Source organism: Salmo salar, chromosome 14 (genome assembly GCF_965601325.2).
Source record: "Salmo salar chromosome 14, fSalSal1, whole genome shotgun sequence".
In the NCBI taxonomy this organism is placed as follows: Eukaryota; Metazoa; Chordata; class Actinopteri; order Salmoniformes; family Salmonidae; genus Salmo; species Salmo salar.
Genome location: NC_138304.1, coordinates 81,118,668 through 81,138,632, shown reverse-complemented (window position 1 = coordinate 81,138,632; position 19,965 = coordinate 81,118,668). Strand labels below are relative to the sequence as shown.

Sequence of the window (19,965 nt, the reverse complement as noted above, 5' to 3'; positions counted from 1 at the left end):
TGTAAGGCAGGGGTCGGATTGTACACTGTTACCAGGAGGAAAATGTGCAAGGGTCATGCTTTTACAATTTCAGTCAGGGGAGGGTTTAGTATTTTGTAATCGATTAAATGTCATATTGCTCACTGTTTGAGAATAAGTTTCTTATTATATCTTGATGTGTGCTTGATGCTGCCCCTCATCCCTGATTCTCTGCTGGGCGTGCAATATCAAGTGCGCCTAGTATGGTCTCAATCAAATGACCCATAGCCTACCGTGCCTTTAGAAAGTATTCATACCCCTCGAATTATTCCACATTTTGTTGTGTTACAGCCTGATTTCAAAATGGATTAAAAAATATACACTGCTCAAAAAAATAAAGGGAACACTTAAACAACACAATGTAACTCCAAGTCAATCACACTTCTGTGAAATCAAACTGTCCACTTAGGAAGCAACACTGATTGACAATAAATTTCACATGCTGTTGTGCAAATGGAATAGACAACAGGTGGAAATTATAGGCAATTAGCAAGACACCCCCAATAAAGGAGTGGTTCTGCAGGTGGTAACCACAGACCACTTCTCAGTTCCTATGCTTCCTGGCTGATGTTTTGGTCACTTTTGAATGCTGGTGGTGCTTTCACTCTAGTGGTAGCATGAGACGGAGTCTACAACCCACACAAGTGGCTCAGGTAATGCAGCTCATCCAGGATGGCACATCAATGCGAGCTGTGGCAAGAAGGTTTGCTGTGTCTGTCAGCGTAGTGTCCAGAGCATGGAGGCGCTACCAGGAGACAGGCCAGTACATCAGGAGACGTGGAGGAGGCCGTAGGAGGGCAACAACCCAGCAGCAGGACCGCTACCTCCGCCTTTGTGCAAGGAGGAGCAGGAGGAGCACTGCCAGAGCCCTGCAAAATGACCTCCAGCAGGCCACAAATGTGCATGTGTCTGCTCAAACGGTCAGAAACAGACTCCATGAGGGTGGTATGAGGGCCCGACGCCCACAGGTGGGGGTTGTGCTTACAGCCCAACACCGTGCAGGACGTTTGGCATTTGCCAGAGAACACCAAGATTGGCAAATTCGCCACTGGCGCCCTGTGCTCTTCACAGATGAAAGCAGGTTCACACTGAGCACGTGTGACAGACGTGACAGTCTGGAGACGCCGTGGAGAACGTTCTGCTGCCTGCAACATCCTCCAGCATGACCTGTTTGGCGGTGGGTCAGTCATAGTGTGGGGTGGCATTTCTTTGGGGGGCCGCACAGCCCTCCATGTGCTCGCCAGAGGTAGCCTGACTGCCATTAGGTACCGAGATGAGATCCTCAGACCCCTTGTGAGACCATATGCTGGTGCGGTTGGCCCTGGGTTCCTCCTAATGCAAGACAATGCTAGACCTCATGTGGCTGGAGTGTGTCAGCAGTTCCTGCAAGAAGTAGGCATTGATGCTATGGATTGGCCCGCCCGTTCCCCAGACCTGAATCCAATTGAGCACATCTGGGACATCATGTCTCGCTCCATCCACCACAGACTGTCCAGGAGTTGGCGGATGCTTTAGTCCAGGTCTGGGAGGAGATCCCTCAGGAGACCATCCGCCACCTCATCAGGAGCATGCCCAGGGGATGTAGGGAGGTCATACAGGCACGTGGAGGCCACACACACTACTGAGCCTCATTTTGACTTGTTTTAAAGACATTACATCAAAGTTGGATCAGCCTGTAGTGTGGTTTTCCACTTTAATTTTGAGTGTGACTCCATATCTACACCTCCATGGGTTGATAAATTGGATTTCCATTGATTATTTTTGTGTGATTTTGTTGTCAACACATTCAACTATGTAAAGAAAAAAGTATTTAATAAGATTATTTAATTCATTCAGATCTAGGATGTGTTATTTTAGTGTTCCCTTTATTTTTTTGAGCAGTATATATCTCACCCATCTATACACAATACCCCATAATAACAAACTGGAAACATGTTTTTAGAAATTCTAGCAAATTTATAGGATAGAAAATACAGAAATATCTAATTTAAATAAGTATTCACACCCCTGGGTCAATACTTTGTAGAAGCACCTTTGGCAGCGATTACGGCTGTGAGTATTTGTGGATAAGTCTCTAAGAGCTTTCCACACCTGCCCATTATTCTTTGAAAAATTATTCAAGCTCTGTCAAATTGGTTTTTGATCATTGCTAGACAACCATTTTCAGTTACGCCATAGATTTTCAAGTAGATTTAAGTCAAAACTGTAAATTGTCCACTCAGCAACTCCAGTGTAGATTTGGCCATGTGTTTTAGGTTATTGTCCTGCCGAAACATGAATTAATCTCCCAGTGTCTGGTGGAAAGCAGACGAAGCAAGTTTTCCTCTAGAATTTTGCCTGTGCTTAGCTCCATTACGTTTCTTTTTATCCTGAAAAACTCCCTAGTCCTTAACGATTACAAGCATACCCATAACATGATGTAGCCACCACTATGCTTGAAAATATGGAGAGTGGTACTCAGTAATGTGTTGTATTGGATTTGCCCCAAACATAACACTTTGTATTCAGGAAAAAAAGTGAATTGCTTTGCCAATTTTTTTTCAGTTGTAAACTATAGAAAGCGGGTGCAGAAGGTGAGTTTAATGATAAGAAAGGCAGATAAACAAAACAGGAGACCTGTACTGAATGTGACCAAAACCAATACTCCTGATGACTAAGGCTACTGAGGGCTAAATAAAGGGAGATTAATCAAGGCGATGATGAGGTCCAGGTGTGCGTATTGATGGTTGCCAGGACCAGTGGTCAGTATACCGGCGACGTCAAGCACTAGAGCGGGGGAGTGGGAGTAGGCGAGACAGCAGTATTGCTTAAGTGCCTTGTCGCAAACATGATGCATGTTTCGGAATATTTTTTATTACATTTACATTTACGTCATTTAGCAGACGCTCTTATCCAGAGCGACTTACAAATTTGTGCATTCACCTTATGATATCTAGTGGAACAACCACTTTACAATAGTACATCTATATCTTTTTTGAGGGGGAGGGTAGGGGGGAGGGTTAGAAGGATTACTTAATCCTATCCCAGGTATTCCTTAAAGAGGTGGGGTTTCAGGTGTCTCTGGAAGGTGGTGATTGACTCCGCTGTCCTGGAGTCGTGAGGGAGCTTGTTCCACCATTGGGGTGCCAGAGCAGCGAACAGTTTTGACTGGGCTGAGCGGGAACTGTGCTTCCTTCCGCAGAGGTAGGGAGGCGAGCAGGCCAGAGGTGGATGAATGCAGTGCCCTTCTTTGGGTGTAGGGACTGATCAGAGCCTGAAGGTACGGAGGTGCCGTTCCCCTCACAGCTCCGTAGGCAAGCACCATGGTCTTGTAGCAGATGCGAGCTTCAACTGGAAGCCAGTGGAGTGTGCGGAGGAGCAGGGTGTCGTGAGAGAACTTGGGAAGGTTGAACACCAGACGGGCTGCGGCGTTCTGGATGAGTTGTAGGGGTTTAATGGCACAGGCAGGGAGCCCCGCCAACAGCGAGATGCAGTAATCCAGACGGGAGATGACAAGTGCCTGGATTAGGACCTGCGCCGCTTCCTGTGTGAGGCAGGGTCGTACTCTGCGAATGTTGTGGAGCATGAACCTACAGGATCGGGTCACCGCCTTGATGTTAGCGGAGAACGACAGGGTGTTGTCCAGGATCACGCCAAGGCTCTTAGCACTCTGGGAGGAGGACACAATGGAGTTGTCAACCGTGATGGCGAGATCATGGAACGGGCAGTCCTTCCCCGGGAGGAAGAGCAGCTCCATCTTGCCGAGGTTCAGCTTGAGGTGGTGATCCGTCATCCACACTGATATGTCTGCCAGACATGCAGAGATGCGATTCGCCACCTGGTTATCAGAAGGGGGAAAGGAGAAGATGAATTGTGTGTCGTCTGCGTAGCAATGATAGGAGAGACCATGTGAGGATATGACAGAGCCAAGTGACTTGGTGTATAGCGAGAATAGGAGAGGGCCTAGAACTGAGCCCTGGGGGACACCAGTGGTGAGAGCACGTGGTGCGGAGACGGATTCTCGCCACGCCACCTGGTAGGAGCGACCTGTCAGGTAGGACGCAATCCAAGAGTGAGCCGCGCCGGAGATGCCCAACTCGGAGAGGGTGGAGAGGAGGATCTGATGGTTCACAGTATCAAAGGCAGCAGATAGGTCTAGAAGGATGAGAGCAGAGGAGAGAGAGTTAGCTTTAGCAGTGCGGAGAGCCTCCGTAACACAGAGAAGAGCAGTCTCAGTTGAATGACCAGTCTTGAAACCTGACTGATTTGGATCAAGAAGTTAATTCTGAGAGAGATAGCAAGAGAGCTGGCCAAGGACGGCATGCTCAAGAGTTTTGGAGAGAAAAGAAAGAAGGGATACTGGTCTGTAGTTGTTGACATCGGAGGGATCGAGTGTAGGTTTTTTGAGAAGGGGTGCAACTCTCGCTCTCTTGAAGACGGAAGGGACATAGCCAGCGGTCAAGGATGAGTTGATGAGCGAGGTGAGGTAGGGGAGAAGGTCTCCGGAAATGGTCTGGAGAAAAGAGGAGGGGATAGGGTCAAGCACGCAGGTTGTTGGGCGGCCGGCCGTCACAAGTCGCAAGATTTTATCTGGAGAGAGAGGGGAGAAAGAGGTCAAAGCATAGGGTAGGGCAATGTGAGCAGGACCAGCGGTGTCGTTTGACTTAACAAACGAGGATCGGATGTCGTCAACCTTCTTTTCAAAATGGTTGACAAAGTCATCCGCAGAGAGGGAGGAGGGGGGAGGGGGAGGAGGATTCAGGAGGGAGGAGAAGGTGGCAAAGAGCTTCCTAGGGTTAGAGGCAGATGCTTGGAATTTAGAGTGGTAGAAAGTGGCTTTAGCAGCAGAAACAGAGGAAGAAAATGTGGAGAGGAGGGAGTGAAAAGATGCCAGGTCCGCAGGGAGGCCAGTTTTCCTCCATTTCCGCTCGGCTGCCCGGAGCCCTGTTCTGTGAGCTCGCAATGAGTCGTCAAGCCACGGAGCAGAAGGGGAGGACCGAGCCGGCCGGGAGTATAGGGGACATAGAGAGTCAAAGGATGCAGAAAGGGAGGAGAGGAGGGTTGAGGAGGCAGAATCAGGAGATTGGTTGGAGAAGGCTTGAGCAGAGGGAAGAGATGATAGGATGGAAGAGGAGAGAGTAGCAGGAGAGAGAGAGCGAAGGTTGCGACGGCGCAATACCATCTGAGTAGGGGCAGAGTGAGTAGTGTTGGAGGAGAGCGAGAGGGAAAAGGATACAAGGTAGTGGTCGGAGACTTGGAGGGGAGTTGCAGTGAGATTAGTAGAAGAACAGCATCTAGTAAAGATGAGGTCAAGCGTATTGCCTGCCTTGTGAGTAGGGGGGGACGGTGAGAGGGTGAGGTCAAAAGAGGAGAGGAGTGGAAAGAAGGAGGCAGAGAGAAATGAGTCAAAGGTAGACGTAGGGAGGTTAAAGTCACCCAGAATTGTGAGGGGTGAGCCATCCTCAGGAAAGGAACTTATCAAGGCGTCAAGCTCATTGATGAACTCTCCAAAGGAACCTGGAGGGCCATAAATGATAAGGATGTTAAGCTTGAATGGGCTAGTGACTGTGACAGCATGGAATTCAAAAGAGGAGATAAACAGATGGGTCAGGGGAGAAAGAGAGAATGTCCACTTGGGAGAGATGAGGATTCCAGTCCCGCCACCCCGCTGACCAGATGCTCTCGGGGTATGCGAGAACACGTGGGCAGACGAGGAGAGAGCAGTAGGAGTAGCAGTGTTTTCTGTGGTAATCCATGTTTCTGTCAGCGCCAAGAAGTCGAGGGACTGGAGGGTAGCATAGGCTGAGATGAACTCTGCCTTGTTGGCCGCAGACCGGCAGTTCCAGAGGCTGCCGGAGACCTGGAATTCCACATGGGTCGTGCGCGCTGGGACCACCACGTTAGAGTGGCAGCGGCCACGCGGTGTGAGGCATTTGTGTGGCCTGTGCAGAGAGGAGAGAACAGGGATAGACAGACACATAGTTGACATGCTACGCTAATGCAAAAGAGATTGGAATTAAAATTAACTAAACAACTGGGGAAGCGAGAGAGCAGGGCCTCCCTCACTAACCATTCACTGAAACACTCAAATATAACTTTTCCAACTTCCACTTTAGAAATTATAATTGATATAAACTACAGTGGTTCAATGTTTCCAGGAATAGGCTCAAACTTAGTTTATTCAGCTAGATAACTTGGTACAGTATTCTTCCGTGAAACCCACCCAGTGCACTGTGTCCTATGACGCTGTAGCTAACTAGCATGCTAGCATCCATTAATACACGGTTAGCACCAATACACAATGTTAGCACCAATACTTGGTTACAACAAACTACCAATGGATCATTCTGAACAGGCTTCCTTCTTTTCACTCTATCAATTAGGTTAGTATTGTGGAGTAACTACAATGTTGTTGATCCATCCCCAGTTTTCTCCTATCACAGCCATTACACTCTGTAACTGTTTTAAAGTCACCATTGGCCTCATGGTGAAATCCCTGAGTGGTCTCTTTCCTCTCTGGCAACTGAGTTAGGAAGGACGTCTGTATATTTGCAGTGACTGGGTGTGTTGAGACACCATCCAAAGTTGAATTAATAACTTCACCATGCTCAAAGGGATATTGTCTGGGTTTTTTAATGTTGTTTTTTTTACACATCTACCAATCAGTGCCCTGGTCTTTGTGGTTGAATCTGTGTTTGAAATTCACTGCTCGACTGAGGGATCTTACAGATAATTGTATGTGTGGGGTACAGAGATGAGGTAGTCATTCAAAAATCATGTTAAACACAATTATTGCACACAGAGTGATACCATGCGGCTTATTATGTGAATTGTTAAGCACATTTTTACTCCTGAACTTATTTAGGCTTGCCATAACAAAGGGGTTGAATACTTATTGACTCAAGACATTTCCAATGTCCTTTTTAATTCATTTATAAAAATTCCAAAAAACATAATTCCACTTTGACGTTATGGGGTATTGTGTGACAAAAAAAATATATATAATTTTAATCCATTTTAAATAAATTGTGTATATAAACCTAGGCTACACTGCATTACACACTGCAATGGATAGGCTATCCCAATCATGAGGCCTGGCCTGCTCTGCTCTTGCTGATGTAAACCCTTTTGTGCTGCCTAACCAATGGATGTGCTGTGTACGGTGGCACTTCAGTAGGCGAGTCAAAGGCTTCTTCTGAAAATATGCTTTTATATGTCAAAAAATGCAATATCTGTGTAAGCAGACTAGGCCTACTGATGTCCTGTTCAGTTTGAGAGAGCGAGCACAAAGATGAGAAAGAGGACCAGAGGTAAGCTTGCTACTGCTATAATTGATTTGAGTAAAAAATATATATTTATTTGCCCATAACGAAGCTATTTATCACGGTTATTGAGCTCACAATAAGCCATATAACTTAATTTATATACTTCGAAGTGGCAGCTGTGAAAATGGACAGCACATGGCTGCTGAAAGTAGACTAATTGGAAAAGGTCTAATTCGGATAAACTGTCTTCCTTTTAATTAGACTTTAGGCCTTGTAGGGTGTGAGAGTGAGGGTGTGAGAGTATTGTGGCTCTCAAAAATTGACATGATTATATACTGCTCAAAAAAATAAAGGGAACACTTAAACAACACATCCTAGATCTGAATGAAAGAAATAATCTTATTAAATACTTTTTTCATTACATAGTTGAATGTGCTGACAACAAAATCACACAAAAATAATCAATGGAAATCCAATTTATCAACCCATGGAGGTCTGGATTTGGAGTCACACTCAAAATTAAAGTGGAAAACCACACTACAGGCTGATCCAATTTTGATGTAATGTCTTTAAAACAAGTCAAAATGAGGCTCAGTAGTGTGTGTGGCCTCCACGTGCCTGTATGACCTCCCTACAACGCCTGGGCATGCTCCTGATGAGGTGGCGGATGGTCTCCTGAGGGATCTCCTCCCAGACCTGGACTAAAGCATCCGCCAACTCCTGGACAGTCTGTGGTGAAACGTGGCGTTGGTGGATGGAGCGAGACATGATGTCCCAGATGTGCTCAATTGGATTCAGGTCTGGGGAACGGGCGGGCCAATCCATAGCATCAATGCCTTCCTCTTGCAGGAACTGCTGACACACTCCAGCCACATGAGGTCTAGCATTGTCTTGCATTAGGAGGAACCCAGGGCCAACCGCACCAGCATATGGTCTCACAAGGGGTCTGAGGATCTCATCTCGGTACCTAATGGCAGTCAGGCTACCTCTGGCGAGCACATGGAGGGCTGTGCGGCCCCCCAAAGAAATGCCACCACACACCATGACTGACCCACAGCCAAACCGGTCATGCTGGTGGATGTTGCAGGCAGCAGAACGTTCTCCACGGCGTCTCCAGACTCTGTCACGTCTGTCACGTGCTCAGTGTGAACCTGCTTTCATCTGTGAAGAGCACAGGGCGCCGGTGGCGAATTTGCCAATCTTGGTGTTCTCTGGCAAATGCCAAACGTCCTGCACGGTGTTGGGCTGTAAGCACAACCCCCACCTGTGGGCGTCGGCCCTCATACCACCCTCATGGAGTCTGTTTCTGACCGTTTGAGCAGACACATGCACATTTGTGGCCTGCTGGAGGTCATTTTGCAGGGCTCTGGCAGTGCTCCTCCTGCTCCTCCTTGCACAAAGGCGGAGGTAGCGGTCCTGCTGCTGGGTTCTTGCCTACGGCCTCCTCCACGTCTCCTGATGTACTGGCCTGTCTCCTGGTAGCGCCTCCATGCTCTGGACACTACGCTGACAGACACAGCAAACCTTCTTGCCACAGCTCGCATTGATGTACCATCCTGGATGAGCTGCACTACCTGAGCCACTTGTGTGGGTTGTAGACTCCGTCTCATGCTACCACTAGAATGAAAGCACCGCCAGCATTCAAAAGTGACCAAAACATCAGCCAGGAAGCATAGGACCTGAGAAGTGGTCTGTGGTCCCCACCTGCAGAACCACTCCTTTATTGGAGGTCTCTTGCTAATTGCCTATAATTTCCACCTGTAGTCTATTCCATTTGCACATCAGCATGTGACATTTATTGTCAATCAGTGTTGCTTCCTAAGTGGACAGTTTGATTTCACAGAAGTGTGATTGACTTGGAGTTACATTGTGTGGTTTAAGTGTTCCCTTTATTTTTTTGAGCAGTGTATAAAGCAATCTATAATGCCGCTTTAGTCTGCAATGCTTTGTGCTAGAAACAAGCTGTAACATGCCGGGAAAAACTCTGATGCATATGGGATTTTTTGTTGTTGTTGACATTCATAGGCTGCAGTAAAAAATGTATCACACCCTGATCTGTTTTACCTGTCCTTGTGATTGTCTCCACCCCCTCCAGGTGTTGCTTATTATCCCCGGTGTATATATCCCTGTGTTTCCTGTCTCACTGTGCCAGTTTGTCTTGTTTGCCAAGTCAACCAGTGGTTTTCCTTGCTCCTATTTTTCCCCAGTCTCTGTTTGTTTCTAGTCCCCATGGTTTCGACCCTTGTCTGTCCTGACTCCGAATCCGCCTGCCTGACCACTATGCCTATCCCCTTGTACTGTTTTGTACTCGGATGTCGAGACTGCCTATCATCCGGTACTGTTTGGACTCTCACTTGGTTTATGAACTGTCCCTGACTTGCCTTTGCCTGCTCCCTTTGTTATAATAAATATCGGAGCTCTACCATCTGCCTCCTGTGTCTGCATTGGGTCTCACCTTGTGCCCTTATAAAATGTACTTTGCTTAGGAAGTAATGTGTGATTCTGTCACATTCATTTAAGGTTCAACATTTCAACAGGCTATTAAACTACATACTAAGTCAGTCAGGAGCAAGCCAGGTAGCCTAAGAAGGAACAAAAATGAATTATTTAGGCTATATTAATATTATTTCAAGGCTATAGCCTGCCATTTAAGAAACAAATTGTGACTTATTTGTGACATGCTACAGGCTGGCAGGAGCAATCAGCATTTCAAAAACACAACAACAGCACTTCAACAACATGCCTATACATTTCGCATTTAGGCTGAATAAAAGGAAAATATGCCTTATTAAGCTACACAGTCATTTTACAGTGCATTGGAATTCACTTTCAGAAACATGAGTTTGGCCAGTCTTTGTTTTGAGGATCATGCAGTAAACTATGCATGCCTAGTTTGTTAATTTAGCCTAGCATATGCTCTTATATTCCCATGCACTAATCACAGTAAACACATCTATTCTGTAACAACAATAATTTCCCCCAAAACATTTTTTATAAGTGCATATACGCAAAGTACTGAGTAAAGTGTCTGAATAATTATACAATTCTGATATGATATTTCCGTAAATTTTTTACAAATTAGCAAAAAAAACTGTTTTTGCTTTGTCATTATGGAGTATTGTGTACAGATTGATGAGGGGGAAAAAGCGAAAAAGGCTGGAACGTAACAAAATGTGGAATAAATCAAGGGGTCTGAATACTTTCCGTATGCACTGTGGCCTACCTGATGATATGCCGCTGCTGTGTTAAAAAAACAATTGTATTTTTCTCGAATTCGTTGATGATCTGATACTTCATTTGTAACTCCTTCTGTTGCACTCAATGTGTACAGTTGATAGACAACTTTAGCTCTGTTCCAAACAAAGTACTGTCCTATTTTTTAACAGTAGCCTGTATTGAAATCACAACGTCTCCGGGGCTACAGCATGCGCTCGTTGGTTGTCAGGCTCTGTTGTCATATAAAAAAAAGATTCTGCTTTTCTCCAGTCATGTAAAATGACATAAAAGTGCATGAATTGCGTTTTTAAAAAGCTATTTTTTTTATCTAACGGAAATAAGATGATAGATGTATGCAGTGCTTTTATTATAATGGGGATCTTATCACCCCTACCCTTGTCCGTGGTGATATGCGCATCCACAACCTTCTGGCTACTTTGTCACGTTTCTTAAAACTGCATGTCTAGGGCTCTGGTCTGTCCTATGAGTGAGGATAAACAGTAGGAATGTTGTGCTATCCACTTTGTTTGAATTATTGTTTTTGGTTTAGTGGAGGGACACTTTTTTTCACCAGGTTTGGGGGGGTCGGGTAAACATGTATTTTACTGAAGGGAGGGCCATTCATTATTTCAGAGAGGTCCGATTGTTAGCGGAATTTACGCAGCAGGTTAGGATAATTAGGTTACGTTTAGGAAAAGGGTTAGCTAAAATGCACGAAAAACAACAACTTTTGATGTTAATTTGACAAATGCTGGATACCTTTTAGCGATTACCCTAGCCCTACATCCCAATAATCTCAAACTTCTCCTGAAGTGTGCACTTGTTCCCTTCATTAATTTGAAATTAAATGAATTGTATCTCGAAACGCTAGTACACAAGCCAATATTGTTTGATTTGCAGGGAGTAGTGAACGAGCACACACCTCAGGACTGAAACGCAATCCGGGAAGAGGGGACCAATCAGAATCTAAAATGCTCAACCTATCTATCCCATGATGCTTTGCGTTATGACAAATTACGGATAAATGCATCTTATTCCATTTGATTCATCAATATTATTCGTTGTTTTGTCAACTAAAATATAATTTAAGTTTTCATACAACGGAAAATCACTAACAGAATAAAATACATTTAATGTTTTTCCCTACCCTGACTGAAGTCCCTGGGTCCAAAGAACACATGGTAAAAACTGTAATCTGAATGTTAAAAAGGGCTTCTGCTATGTTTAGCACAGGGAGGGTGGGGATTCACCACTCTTCTTGCGGAATCGATATCAAGAGATTTCGGAAGCATAATTTTTACTGCCCGGAGCTGCGAATGATCGTGAATCTTTGCGCTCCAAAATTTTGTACAAAGATAACAACCTTTAACAAAACAAGCATAGATTAATTCTAGTGCGACGCCTATACATACAGACTTGTGCTACTGGTCCACAAAACGTGCATTAGCAAAAGCAGGTCATAATCCAATTGTCCTAATGCTGTGAAATAAGTGATGATTGCAGTCATAAAACATTTAACAGCGACTTGTCAACAGGCTTGTTTTTATTTTTGACCTATTTTTGAGGATGCAGGATGCATGACTGGCGAGCCGCGCTATATGAGGAAGTGTGACTGCTCTAAGTGCGCATGCCCAGCAGCTTGAAGGGATGTGTTCGACTTCATAAAAACGGTAAGGAAAATCTAAACGATGGCTTTGTACTGTTAGGTGTATTCGGTTCATAAAGGCTAACTGATTTATATGCGAGGTAATGTCTATCTCTACGTAGATTTGCTCATTTTAAAGGGGTAACACCCCGTGCTCGCTCCGAATGGCGGGGCAACGCCGTCGCCGCGTTGTTGTTTGGTGTACGTGCTGCCGCACAGGGACGTAATTTTGAAGGGGAGCGGAGAAAAGAAAAAGTAGAACGGACGCACGCTATCGTCTGAAACAAGCGGCACGTAACCGCCGCCACGCTGTAAATCTCAAGGTGGCCAGTAACATCCCGGCCACAGGTTGCGTGAGCGCCAAATCTCTGCCCAAAGTCCATTACTTTAGTTAACTTAGCCATCTTGCTAGCTACAAGCCGCCCCCTTGCTAGCAAGATAGCCGGACTAGTACAATGCACGGGCGTAGGCCGTTAGCCGTTCAGCTATACAGATCAGTGGGAAAGGCTATTCGGGCAAATGGCGCTTTAGCAGCTAGTTAGCTATGTTCCACTTGATCTCCTGATTGTAACTAGTGCACTACACTGCCCATACCCACAGAAACGTTGCGAGGAGAAGAACTGAGTGCAAACTTGCTGTACATTACTTTTAACTAGTACGTTAGTTAGCTAACTAACGCAACGTTTCTGTGGATATGGGCAATGTAGTGCACTAACTTAGTTACAGCCAGGATACCAGGTGTAACGATAGCTAGCTACTAGTTAAAAGTTATGCAAATAAAGTTTTCAGTTAGGTTTTTCTCCTCGCCTTTTAAATGTGTAGGGACCAAGTAGGAAAGATAGCTAGGTAGTAACCGTGGCTTTCAATGAGCCCCATGCAGTGCCCCCCTTTCTAACTATGACAGAATAACTGAATAACACTTTGGAGGTTTAAATTAAACCATACAGCCATTGGCTGAAACTGAGAGGCAACTGAACTGAATCTGTTTATGGGCATGGTCTGCCCTGAGAGCATCTTATCCATATTCTACATTGTCCTATCTGTCCTCCTGTATGTGAGTAGTCTTTCACACACATATTCTTGTAATCTTGCCTATTTGTCACCATTGTGCTCTTCATCCCTATCTGGGGCTTTCAGTAGGTTACACTGGGAGAGGAGTCAGGATGGCACAAACCGAGGTGACGACAGTCTCCGTTGGGGACTTGATGGTGATGAGGGCTGCTGAGGAAGATGATGGTGATGACAATGAAAGCAAGACGCAGGTCATCCTCCAGCTACAACCAATCACAGCAAGGTAGGTACACACTGATGCTTACTTGAGCCTGATGGGGGGGGAAAAGAGGACAAGACTAGTGTAACAGAGTTGGTTTGGTGAACCACGCTCACATGATGGCTCCCCAAGCTGTTTGCCTAGGCTTTAGGTTAGTGAGCTAACACAGTCTTGTGGCAAGCAGACCCTGCTTTGTTTTTTTTAGCCAAAGTTTTCATTTGTTTTGTATTCACTTTCCCTTGCAGTATGGATGAGTCGGGAGAGGCAGACACAGCTGTTGTGGCTGTGGAGTCACACCCAGGTAAGTAACACACAGAAAGACACACACACAGTCCCACACAAACAAAGCATATCATAAAACATGCGCGCGTGTGTGTGTTCCTTGAGAAGAAACAACAGTTGACGGGGAGGACGTAGAGTTGGGCTATCCCATCACATGTGGGGAGTGTAAAGCTGTGCTACTGGTCAAGAAGTTTGTCTGTCCTGGAATAAACGTCAAATGTGTCAAGGTTAGTATTTTCATGGTCACTATTCTCTACAGAAATCATAAAGCTTTTCAAATGCTAGTGTGCAGAGAAGGAACAGCTCAGACTGCCAGCTTTGGTATACTTTTTAAGAGTTTTAGTCTTATTTGTACATTGTCAACAGAAGGGATTGTGAGAATGTCACATACCGTTTGCCTCAACAATGCCTTAGACATCAGTTGAAGGTTTCTCATTGGCCAGTTGTTTCTTTGCTGTCTCCTTTATGATAAGGTGGTATAGGTATCTGTTTTGTAATTCCAGTGAACAGATGGTTCCTTTCTAAACTCTCTACCTATAATGTCTGCACTATACAGTATGAAGACCAGCTGATCAGTCCCAAGCAGTTTGTCCACATGTCTGGGAAGGCTACACTGAAAGACTGGAAGAGAGCTATCCGGATGGGCGGGGTCATGCTCAGGTCAGGAGTAGAGTCGACCGGTCCCAAATCAACCCCTAGCCTCTAGCCCCTACCCCCTATGCACTTGTGGAGAGATCTGAGATCATTAGATAGGCAAAATGCCTATCTCTTAGGCATCAGAGGTAGTCAAGAAGTTAGAGATGTGGGCCAGAAACTGGAGGGTTGCAAGTTAGAATCCCAGGTCTGAGTGGAAAATCAACCCGAGGTGATTGATGCACATGGTGTGTCCCTTCCCGCTCTCTTTCCTCACTCTTAACCTTTTATCTAATCATCTCTCTCCTTCAGGAAGATGATGGACTCGGGGCAGCTAGACTTCTATGAACACAGCACTCTGTGCACCAACACGTGTCGTAGCACCAAGTTTGACCTGCTGATCAACAACACGCGCTTCCCCCCTGACGGCAGCGGCCTCACCACACCCACCTCCTCACAAGGTGAGACCAGACACGCCCCTCCCTGGGGGCTGTTAAGATCTCAGATTGTCTGTGGCAAAACAATTTAAAAGTTTGTCTGGCAGTTATTTTTCTGTCTAGCAGTTATTTTTGGTAAAGAACCTTTTAATCCAATTTTCTCCCATTTACCTCCTTTTGAATTTGTGATATTGTAAGGCATGTCAATTAACTTTACATTTTCATTGGCATATATATATAACACACACACACACACACACACGTTTGGAATACGTTATCAGTCAATAAGCATGCAGGACCAGAATCATCCGTTTTATGTTGTGTATTGAATATTGTAAGTATTGTAGCTAACCATGTCTTTCCCCTTTTTGGACATGTAGCCCAGGTGGTGATTGGTAATGGTGGCCAGGCTGCCATGACAACAGAGGAGAGGTCAGAGGTTCTGACCGGAGCAGTGGATTGGAGTTCTGGGGCCGTAGCAGTGGAGACAACAGAGAGGAAGGAAACCAGTGAGATATCAGGTGAGTTCTTCACCTAAACAGTTCCCACTCGTGACTGTTTACTGTATTTATACTCTCAACTCTGAAGTCAAGTAGTTGTCTGGGCATTAGTCTTGTATTAATCTTAGCTTCATACCTGGGTCAAATGCACTATGTCAAGTACTTGCTGTTGGGTGCGATTGATTTAGCTCGCCCGGTAAAATGAAACTAATCGAATAATCCCCAAAGTGCAAACTCCACCGACCCTACATGCCTGTCAAACTAAACCAACCACATCTCAAGTATGTGACACGTATTTGACTTTAGGTCTGCTTGGCATGTGACTGGATGAATTCTTCCTCACCTTTTTCACATAACTGTGACTCAAATTACATATACCCTACTTTGAATTTGAACTTTGCTGTGTCCTTTATGTTCCCCCAGAGGAGACGTTGAACTTCTGGAGAGGCATAGCTGATGTAGGCCTGATGGGGGAGGTGGTGGAAAACATCAGGACAGAGCTGCTGGAGATGCTGAGAGGAGTGCAGCTACGCAGCGAGCAGGCTGCCATGCAGGACGCTGGTGGGTACTGGTAGCTAGGCCTAGGACACAGGGGATAGGGTACAGGTCAATTCTAAGGGTATATGCATTGTGCCACACAGGTGCAATGTTGGTTTCTGTTGATCAAGTCAGGGGATGAAATAAAATGAGAAGTAACGTTGACTTCTCAGGAGTAACATAAAGAAAAGACTAGATTATGGGGGCAACCAAAAAATAAGGTACACATATGTCTTGTTGAAACACATTTCATGTCTTTGATTAATTGATTGACTGACTGACTGATGGATGTGTTATTACTGACCATGTGATCGATTACCCACTGATGGACCTCAGATTCCTGTCTGGTAGAGGTGGCAGTGTTGAGTAACCTGGCCCAGGTGTTCGGCCTGCTGGACTCGGTCAAACACATCCTGAGCGTAAGGAGAGAACAGACTGACCCTGGAGAGGAGCAGGTCATTAGCACACTGACCAGTGAGTAATGATCAATTCCGTTTTCAATTCAGTAACTTCAGGCAGAGGAAGGGAGATTGAGATATGTAGCCTATGATGTTTTGGATCATTTAAATTTTAGTCATATCATTTAATGTGAATGGTCGGGAACAAAAAATGTAATTGAAAGGGGGATACCTAGTCAGTTGTACAACTGAATGCATTCAACTGAAATGTGTATTCCGCATTGAAGTCTACATTTAATTGCAAAGATAGACCTGTATTGGATATTGCCTCAAACAAAAAGTATTCACTTGCTAATTGATACGGTTGATTACTGTAGAGCACCATCTGAGTCATTTCTAACCTCTGACCTGATCTCTGCAGACCTGGAGCTGCAGCTGGAGGAACAGAGACGACAGCAGCACGTCAGAGCTCAGCTCTGCCACCCTCAGCCCCTCAACAACATCAGCCACACCCCAGGAGGCAAACCCACCAAGCCCAAGGCCAAACGCCCCCGTCTGCAGCGGCCAGCCTCCACCACCACCCTCCTCACCTCCTCCCTCTCCCAGCCCCAGACAGCCACCCTGCAGCCCCAGCAGTTCACTATCCTCTCCCCCATTTCATTCTCCTCCATGGGCCAGCCCTTCTCCCTGTCAGGCCTCCCAATGGCTACGCTGGGTCAACAGAACAACACGGTAACCCTTCACACTCTGCCCGCCGGCGCTCAGACCTTCACCCGATACATCACCACCATGGTGGGGGCCGACGGCAAGACGGAGACCCTGACGCTGCACCCTTCCCAGGGGCTGACGCTAGTGGGCACCACCCTCCAGGACCCCAGTCAGCTGGGAGGAACCGTAATGAGTCCCGTGGAGCTGGTCCAACTCACCCAGGGAGGGGTGACCGACGGTGGGGAGATGATGGTGGAGCAGCCCCTGGGCCAGGTTGTGGAGATGGGGATGGTACAGGAGGGATTGGTGGAGGGGGTTGAGGACAAGAGCCAGGCACTCACCACCGTGATTGAGATCGACCCCGCGCCGGGCGACCATGACCAGACCATGGGGGCGGTGATGGAGCTACAGCTGGCCCAAGAAGGAGAGGCCGAGACTGGGGAGGAGGGCTCCGCCGTAGTGGTCCATGCTGGGATGGAGATGACCATGGTCTCGGAGGGGGTTGAGGGGGAGGGAGGTGAGGAGATGGTGATGCAGGGGGAGTCGGAAGATGCCCAGGGGGAGGTGCTTGAGGCTGGGCAGCAGAGCCAGGTAGAGGGGGTACAGCTGGATGCTAATGGGCAGATCTCAGGCCTAAGGATAATGGTGATCGAGGAGGAGACTCAGGAAGAGGACAAGGACAAATGATCCAGCTCAGCTCTGCAGACAAAGACAATACCCACTCCTCCCCCTGGAGCCATGTGAGACAGTAGGGATGGACTAGCCTGCTCCCAGATCTGTTTGTGCTGTCTTGCCATCTTGCTGTGACAATTATCGTAGGAGCTGGCAAGATGGCACAAACAGATCTGGGACCAGGCTAGGGATGGATTCATGAACAGAACATAGAAGGGAATACGCAGGCAGACTTGTGGTGTGATCAAGTGTGTGGAGTGTACACAGAAAGCTGCCAAAGACCTAGTCTTTTTAGAGTAGCTGTGGTCCTTAGCAGCTAGGCCAAGGTGTCCCTTATTTTCATTGTTGTTTCGTTAGTTTTTATTAAAACAAAATTACAACTTAGGCAGACACCGTATCTTATATTGTTTGTTTTTGTAACGCATTGGTATGACTTCAACTTGAAGAAGACACCCAAATACAATTTTCAGAAGACGTCCCAGGATATTGGCTTGAGATTGGTATGAATAACAGTCTGGTGTTGTATTCAAGGTGTGTTACCCTTTTGGTGTGTGTGGAGCTAGAGGTCTACTGTGGGATGATAGCAACAGTTCTAAAACAAAGTCTGCTCTATGTTACACATTTCTTTCAAAAATAGAAAGCATACCACTTTCTCTTCGCAGCTTTTGGGATGAAGTCTTTTCTGCAGTTTTTGTCAAACAAAACAAAGATCGTATCTTGTTGAGCTCACCATTGTCAGATCAAATCTTTTTTGGCTTTTTCTTTGCAAGATTTGCATTATATTTCACCCTGATTCTCTGTATGGTGACAAACGCAGTAGATGTATTGTATATGCAAGCTCCATAGAGAACAACACATTTGCATTTTTTTCCCCCTCTGTGTATGATTTTTAGCATGTGGTTATTTTAGTAACAAGGTTTTGTATAGATAGAAATGGACCTAAAGTTAAAGTATGACCAAGATGGTTATGTAAGTCAAAGAATAATGACAGGGACTCTATGTCAAGCTGAACAAAATGCTCTAACACTTTTAGGAAGGAAGTATACATACGGCATTCATAACACCTTTCATAACCATTCACTAGTCTACGGATATTGTTGTATTCGTTTTGTCTAGGGGTCCTAGGCCTAGTTACATGGTCTGTAACCTGAATGAATGGGTGCATTTATGTGAGAAATCAGCGTTTGAGGTGGCAGGTAGCCTAGCGCTTAATAGCGTTGGGTCAGTAACAGAAAGGACGCTGGTTCGAATCCCCGAGCCGACTAGGTGAACAATGTGGATTTGCCATTGAGCAAGGCACTTAACCGTAATTGCTCCTGTAAGTCGCTCTAGATAAGAGCGTCTGCTAAAAGACTGAAATGTTATAGTACCTATATTAGTGTTGCAGTATCATTCATAACACATTTATTCAACATCAGCCTCATGTACACCCCCTTCAAGCAAAGTGTTTCTCAAACTGCTGCCCGGCCTAGAACAAATAAAAGTTCTTACTCAGTTAATTTTACTCATAATAACAGACACAGAAGTGCAGTGCTGAGACCAAAGTGAATACATCCATTCAATTATTTTGGTCAATGAATGTGAACAAAGTTGCAGGGTACATTTTAAGTTATCTGTAATGACCTGTTCTGTATTTCCATAATTACTTTAATGTGTTTTAATATTATTAAAATAAAAGACAAATCAATTGGTGTGGTTTGGTGGTGTGGTTGATGGTGTTGGTTGGTGGTGTGGTTTGGTGGTGTGGTTGGTGGTGTGGTTTGGTGGTGTTGGTTGGTGGTGTGGTTTGGTGGTGTTGGTTGGTGGTGTGGTGTGGTTTGGTGGTTTGGTGGTGTGGTTGGTGGTGTTGGTTGGTGGTGTGGTTTGGTGGTGTTGGTTGGTGGTGTGGTTGATGGTGTTGGTTGGTGGTGTGGTTTGGTGGTGTGGTTGGTGGTGTGGTTGGTGGTGTGGTTGGTGGTGTGGTTTGGTGGTGTTGGTTGGTGGTGTGGTGTGGTTGGTGTGGTTTGGTGGTGTGGTTGGTGGTGTGGTTGGTGGTGTGGTTTGGTGGTGTTGGTTGGTGGTGTGGTTGATGGTGTTGGTTGGTGGTGTGGTTTGGTGGTGTGGTTGGTGGTGTTGGTTGGGAGTGTGGTTTGGTGGTGTGGTGTGGTTGGTGTGGTTTGGTGGTGTGGTTGGTGGTGTTGGTTGGTGGTGTGGTTGGTGGTTTGGTTTGGTTTGGTGGTGTGGTTGGTGGTGTGGTGTGGTTGGTGGTGTGGTTTGGTGGTGTGGTGTGGTTGGTGTGGTTTGGTGGTTTGGTGGTGTGGTTGATGGTGTGGTTTGGTGGTGTTGGTTGGTGGTGTGGTTGGTGGTTTGGTTTGGTGGTGTGGTTGGTGGTGTGGTGTGGTTGGTGGTGTGGTTTGGTGGTGTGG

General features: G+C 46.0%; 1 protein-coding gene and 1 non-coding gene across 9 annotated transcripts; both read left to right on the top strand.

Moving 5' to 3' along the window:
• The first annotated feature begins 11,682 nt into the window (after positions 1-11,682).
• LOC123726949 (U11 spliceosomal RNA) lies at positions 11,683-11,818 on the top strand. The gene has a single exon (XR_006759056.1). It is a non-coding gene; the product is annotated as a U11 spliceosomal RNA (small nuclear RNA).
• Positions 11,692-19,252, top strand: LOC106570264 (glucocorticoid modulatory element-binding protein 1). Of its 8 annotated transcripts, none has more exons than XM_082961207.1 (10): positions 11,692-12,148; positions 13,264-13,417; positions 13,639-13,694; positions 13,781-13,902; positions 14,232-14,335; positions 14,621-14,769; positions 15,126-15,266; positions 15,669-15,806; positions 16,119-16,256; positions 16,602-19,252. In XM_082961207.1, the coding sequence occupies exons 1-10, from the start codon at positions 12,106-12,108 to the stop codon at positions 17,573-17,575; spliced, it is 2,019 nt and encodes a 672-aa protein (XP_082817333.1). In that variant the 5' UTR covers positions 11,692-12,105; the 3' UTR covers positions 17,576-19,252. The 8 variants fall into 8 exon arrangements, with proteins under 8 accessions (XP_082817333.1, XP_013997864.1, XP_082817334.1 ...); XM_014142389.3 differs by having other exon boundaries at positions 13,261-13,417; positions 13,784-13,902; XM_082961208.1 differs by having other exon boundaries at positions 13,261-13,417; positions 16,134-16,256.
• Positions 19,253-19,965: the final 713 nt, after the last annotated feature.

Bases quoted from the DNA above. Each gene is read 5' to 3' on its own strand.
- LOC106570264 (XM_082961206.1), top strand. From the start codon at position 12,106: ATGCCCAGCAGCTTGAAGGGATGTGTTCGACTTCATAAAAACG. The intron at 13,695-13,780 runs GTAAGTAACACA...GTGTTCCTTGAG, and splicing joins GGCTGTGGAGTCACACCCAG to AAGAAACAACAGTTGACGGG. The intron at 14,770-15,125 runs GTGAGACCAGAC...TTGGACATGTAG, and splicing joins CACACCCACCTCCTCACAAG to CCCAGGTGGTGATTGGTAAT.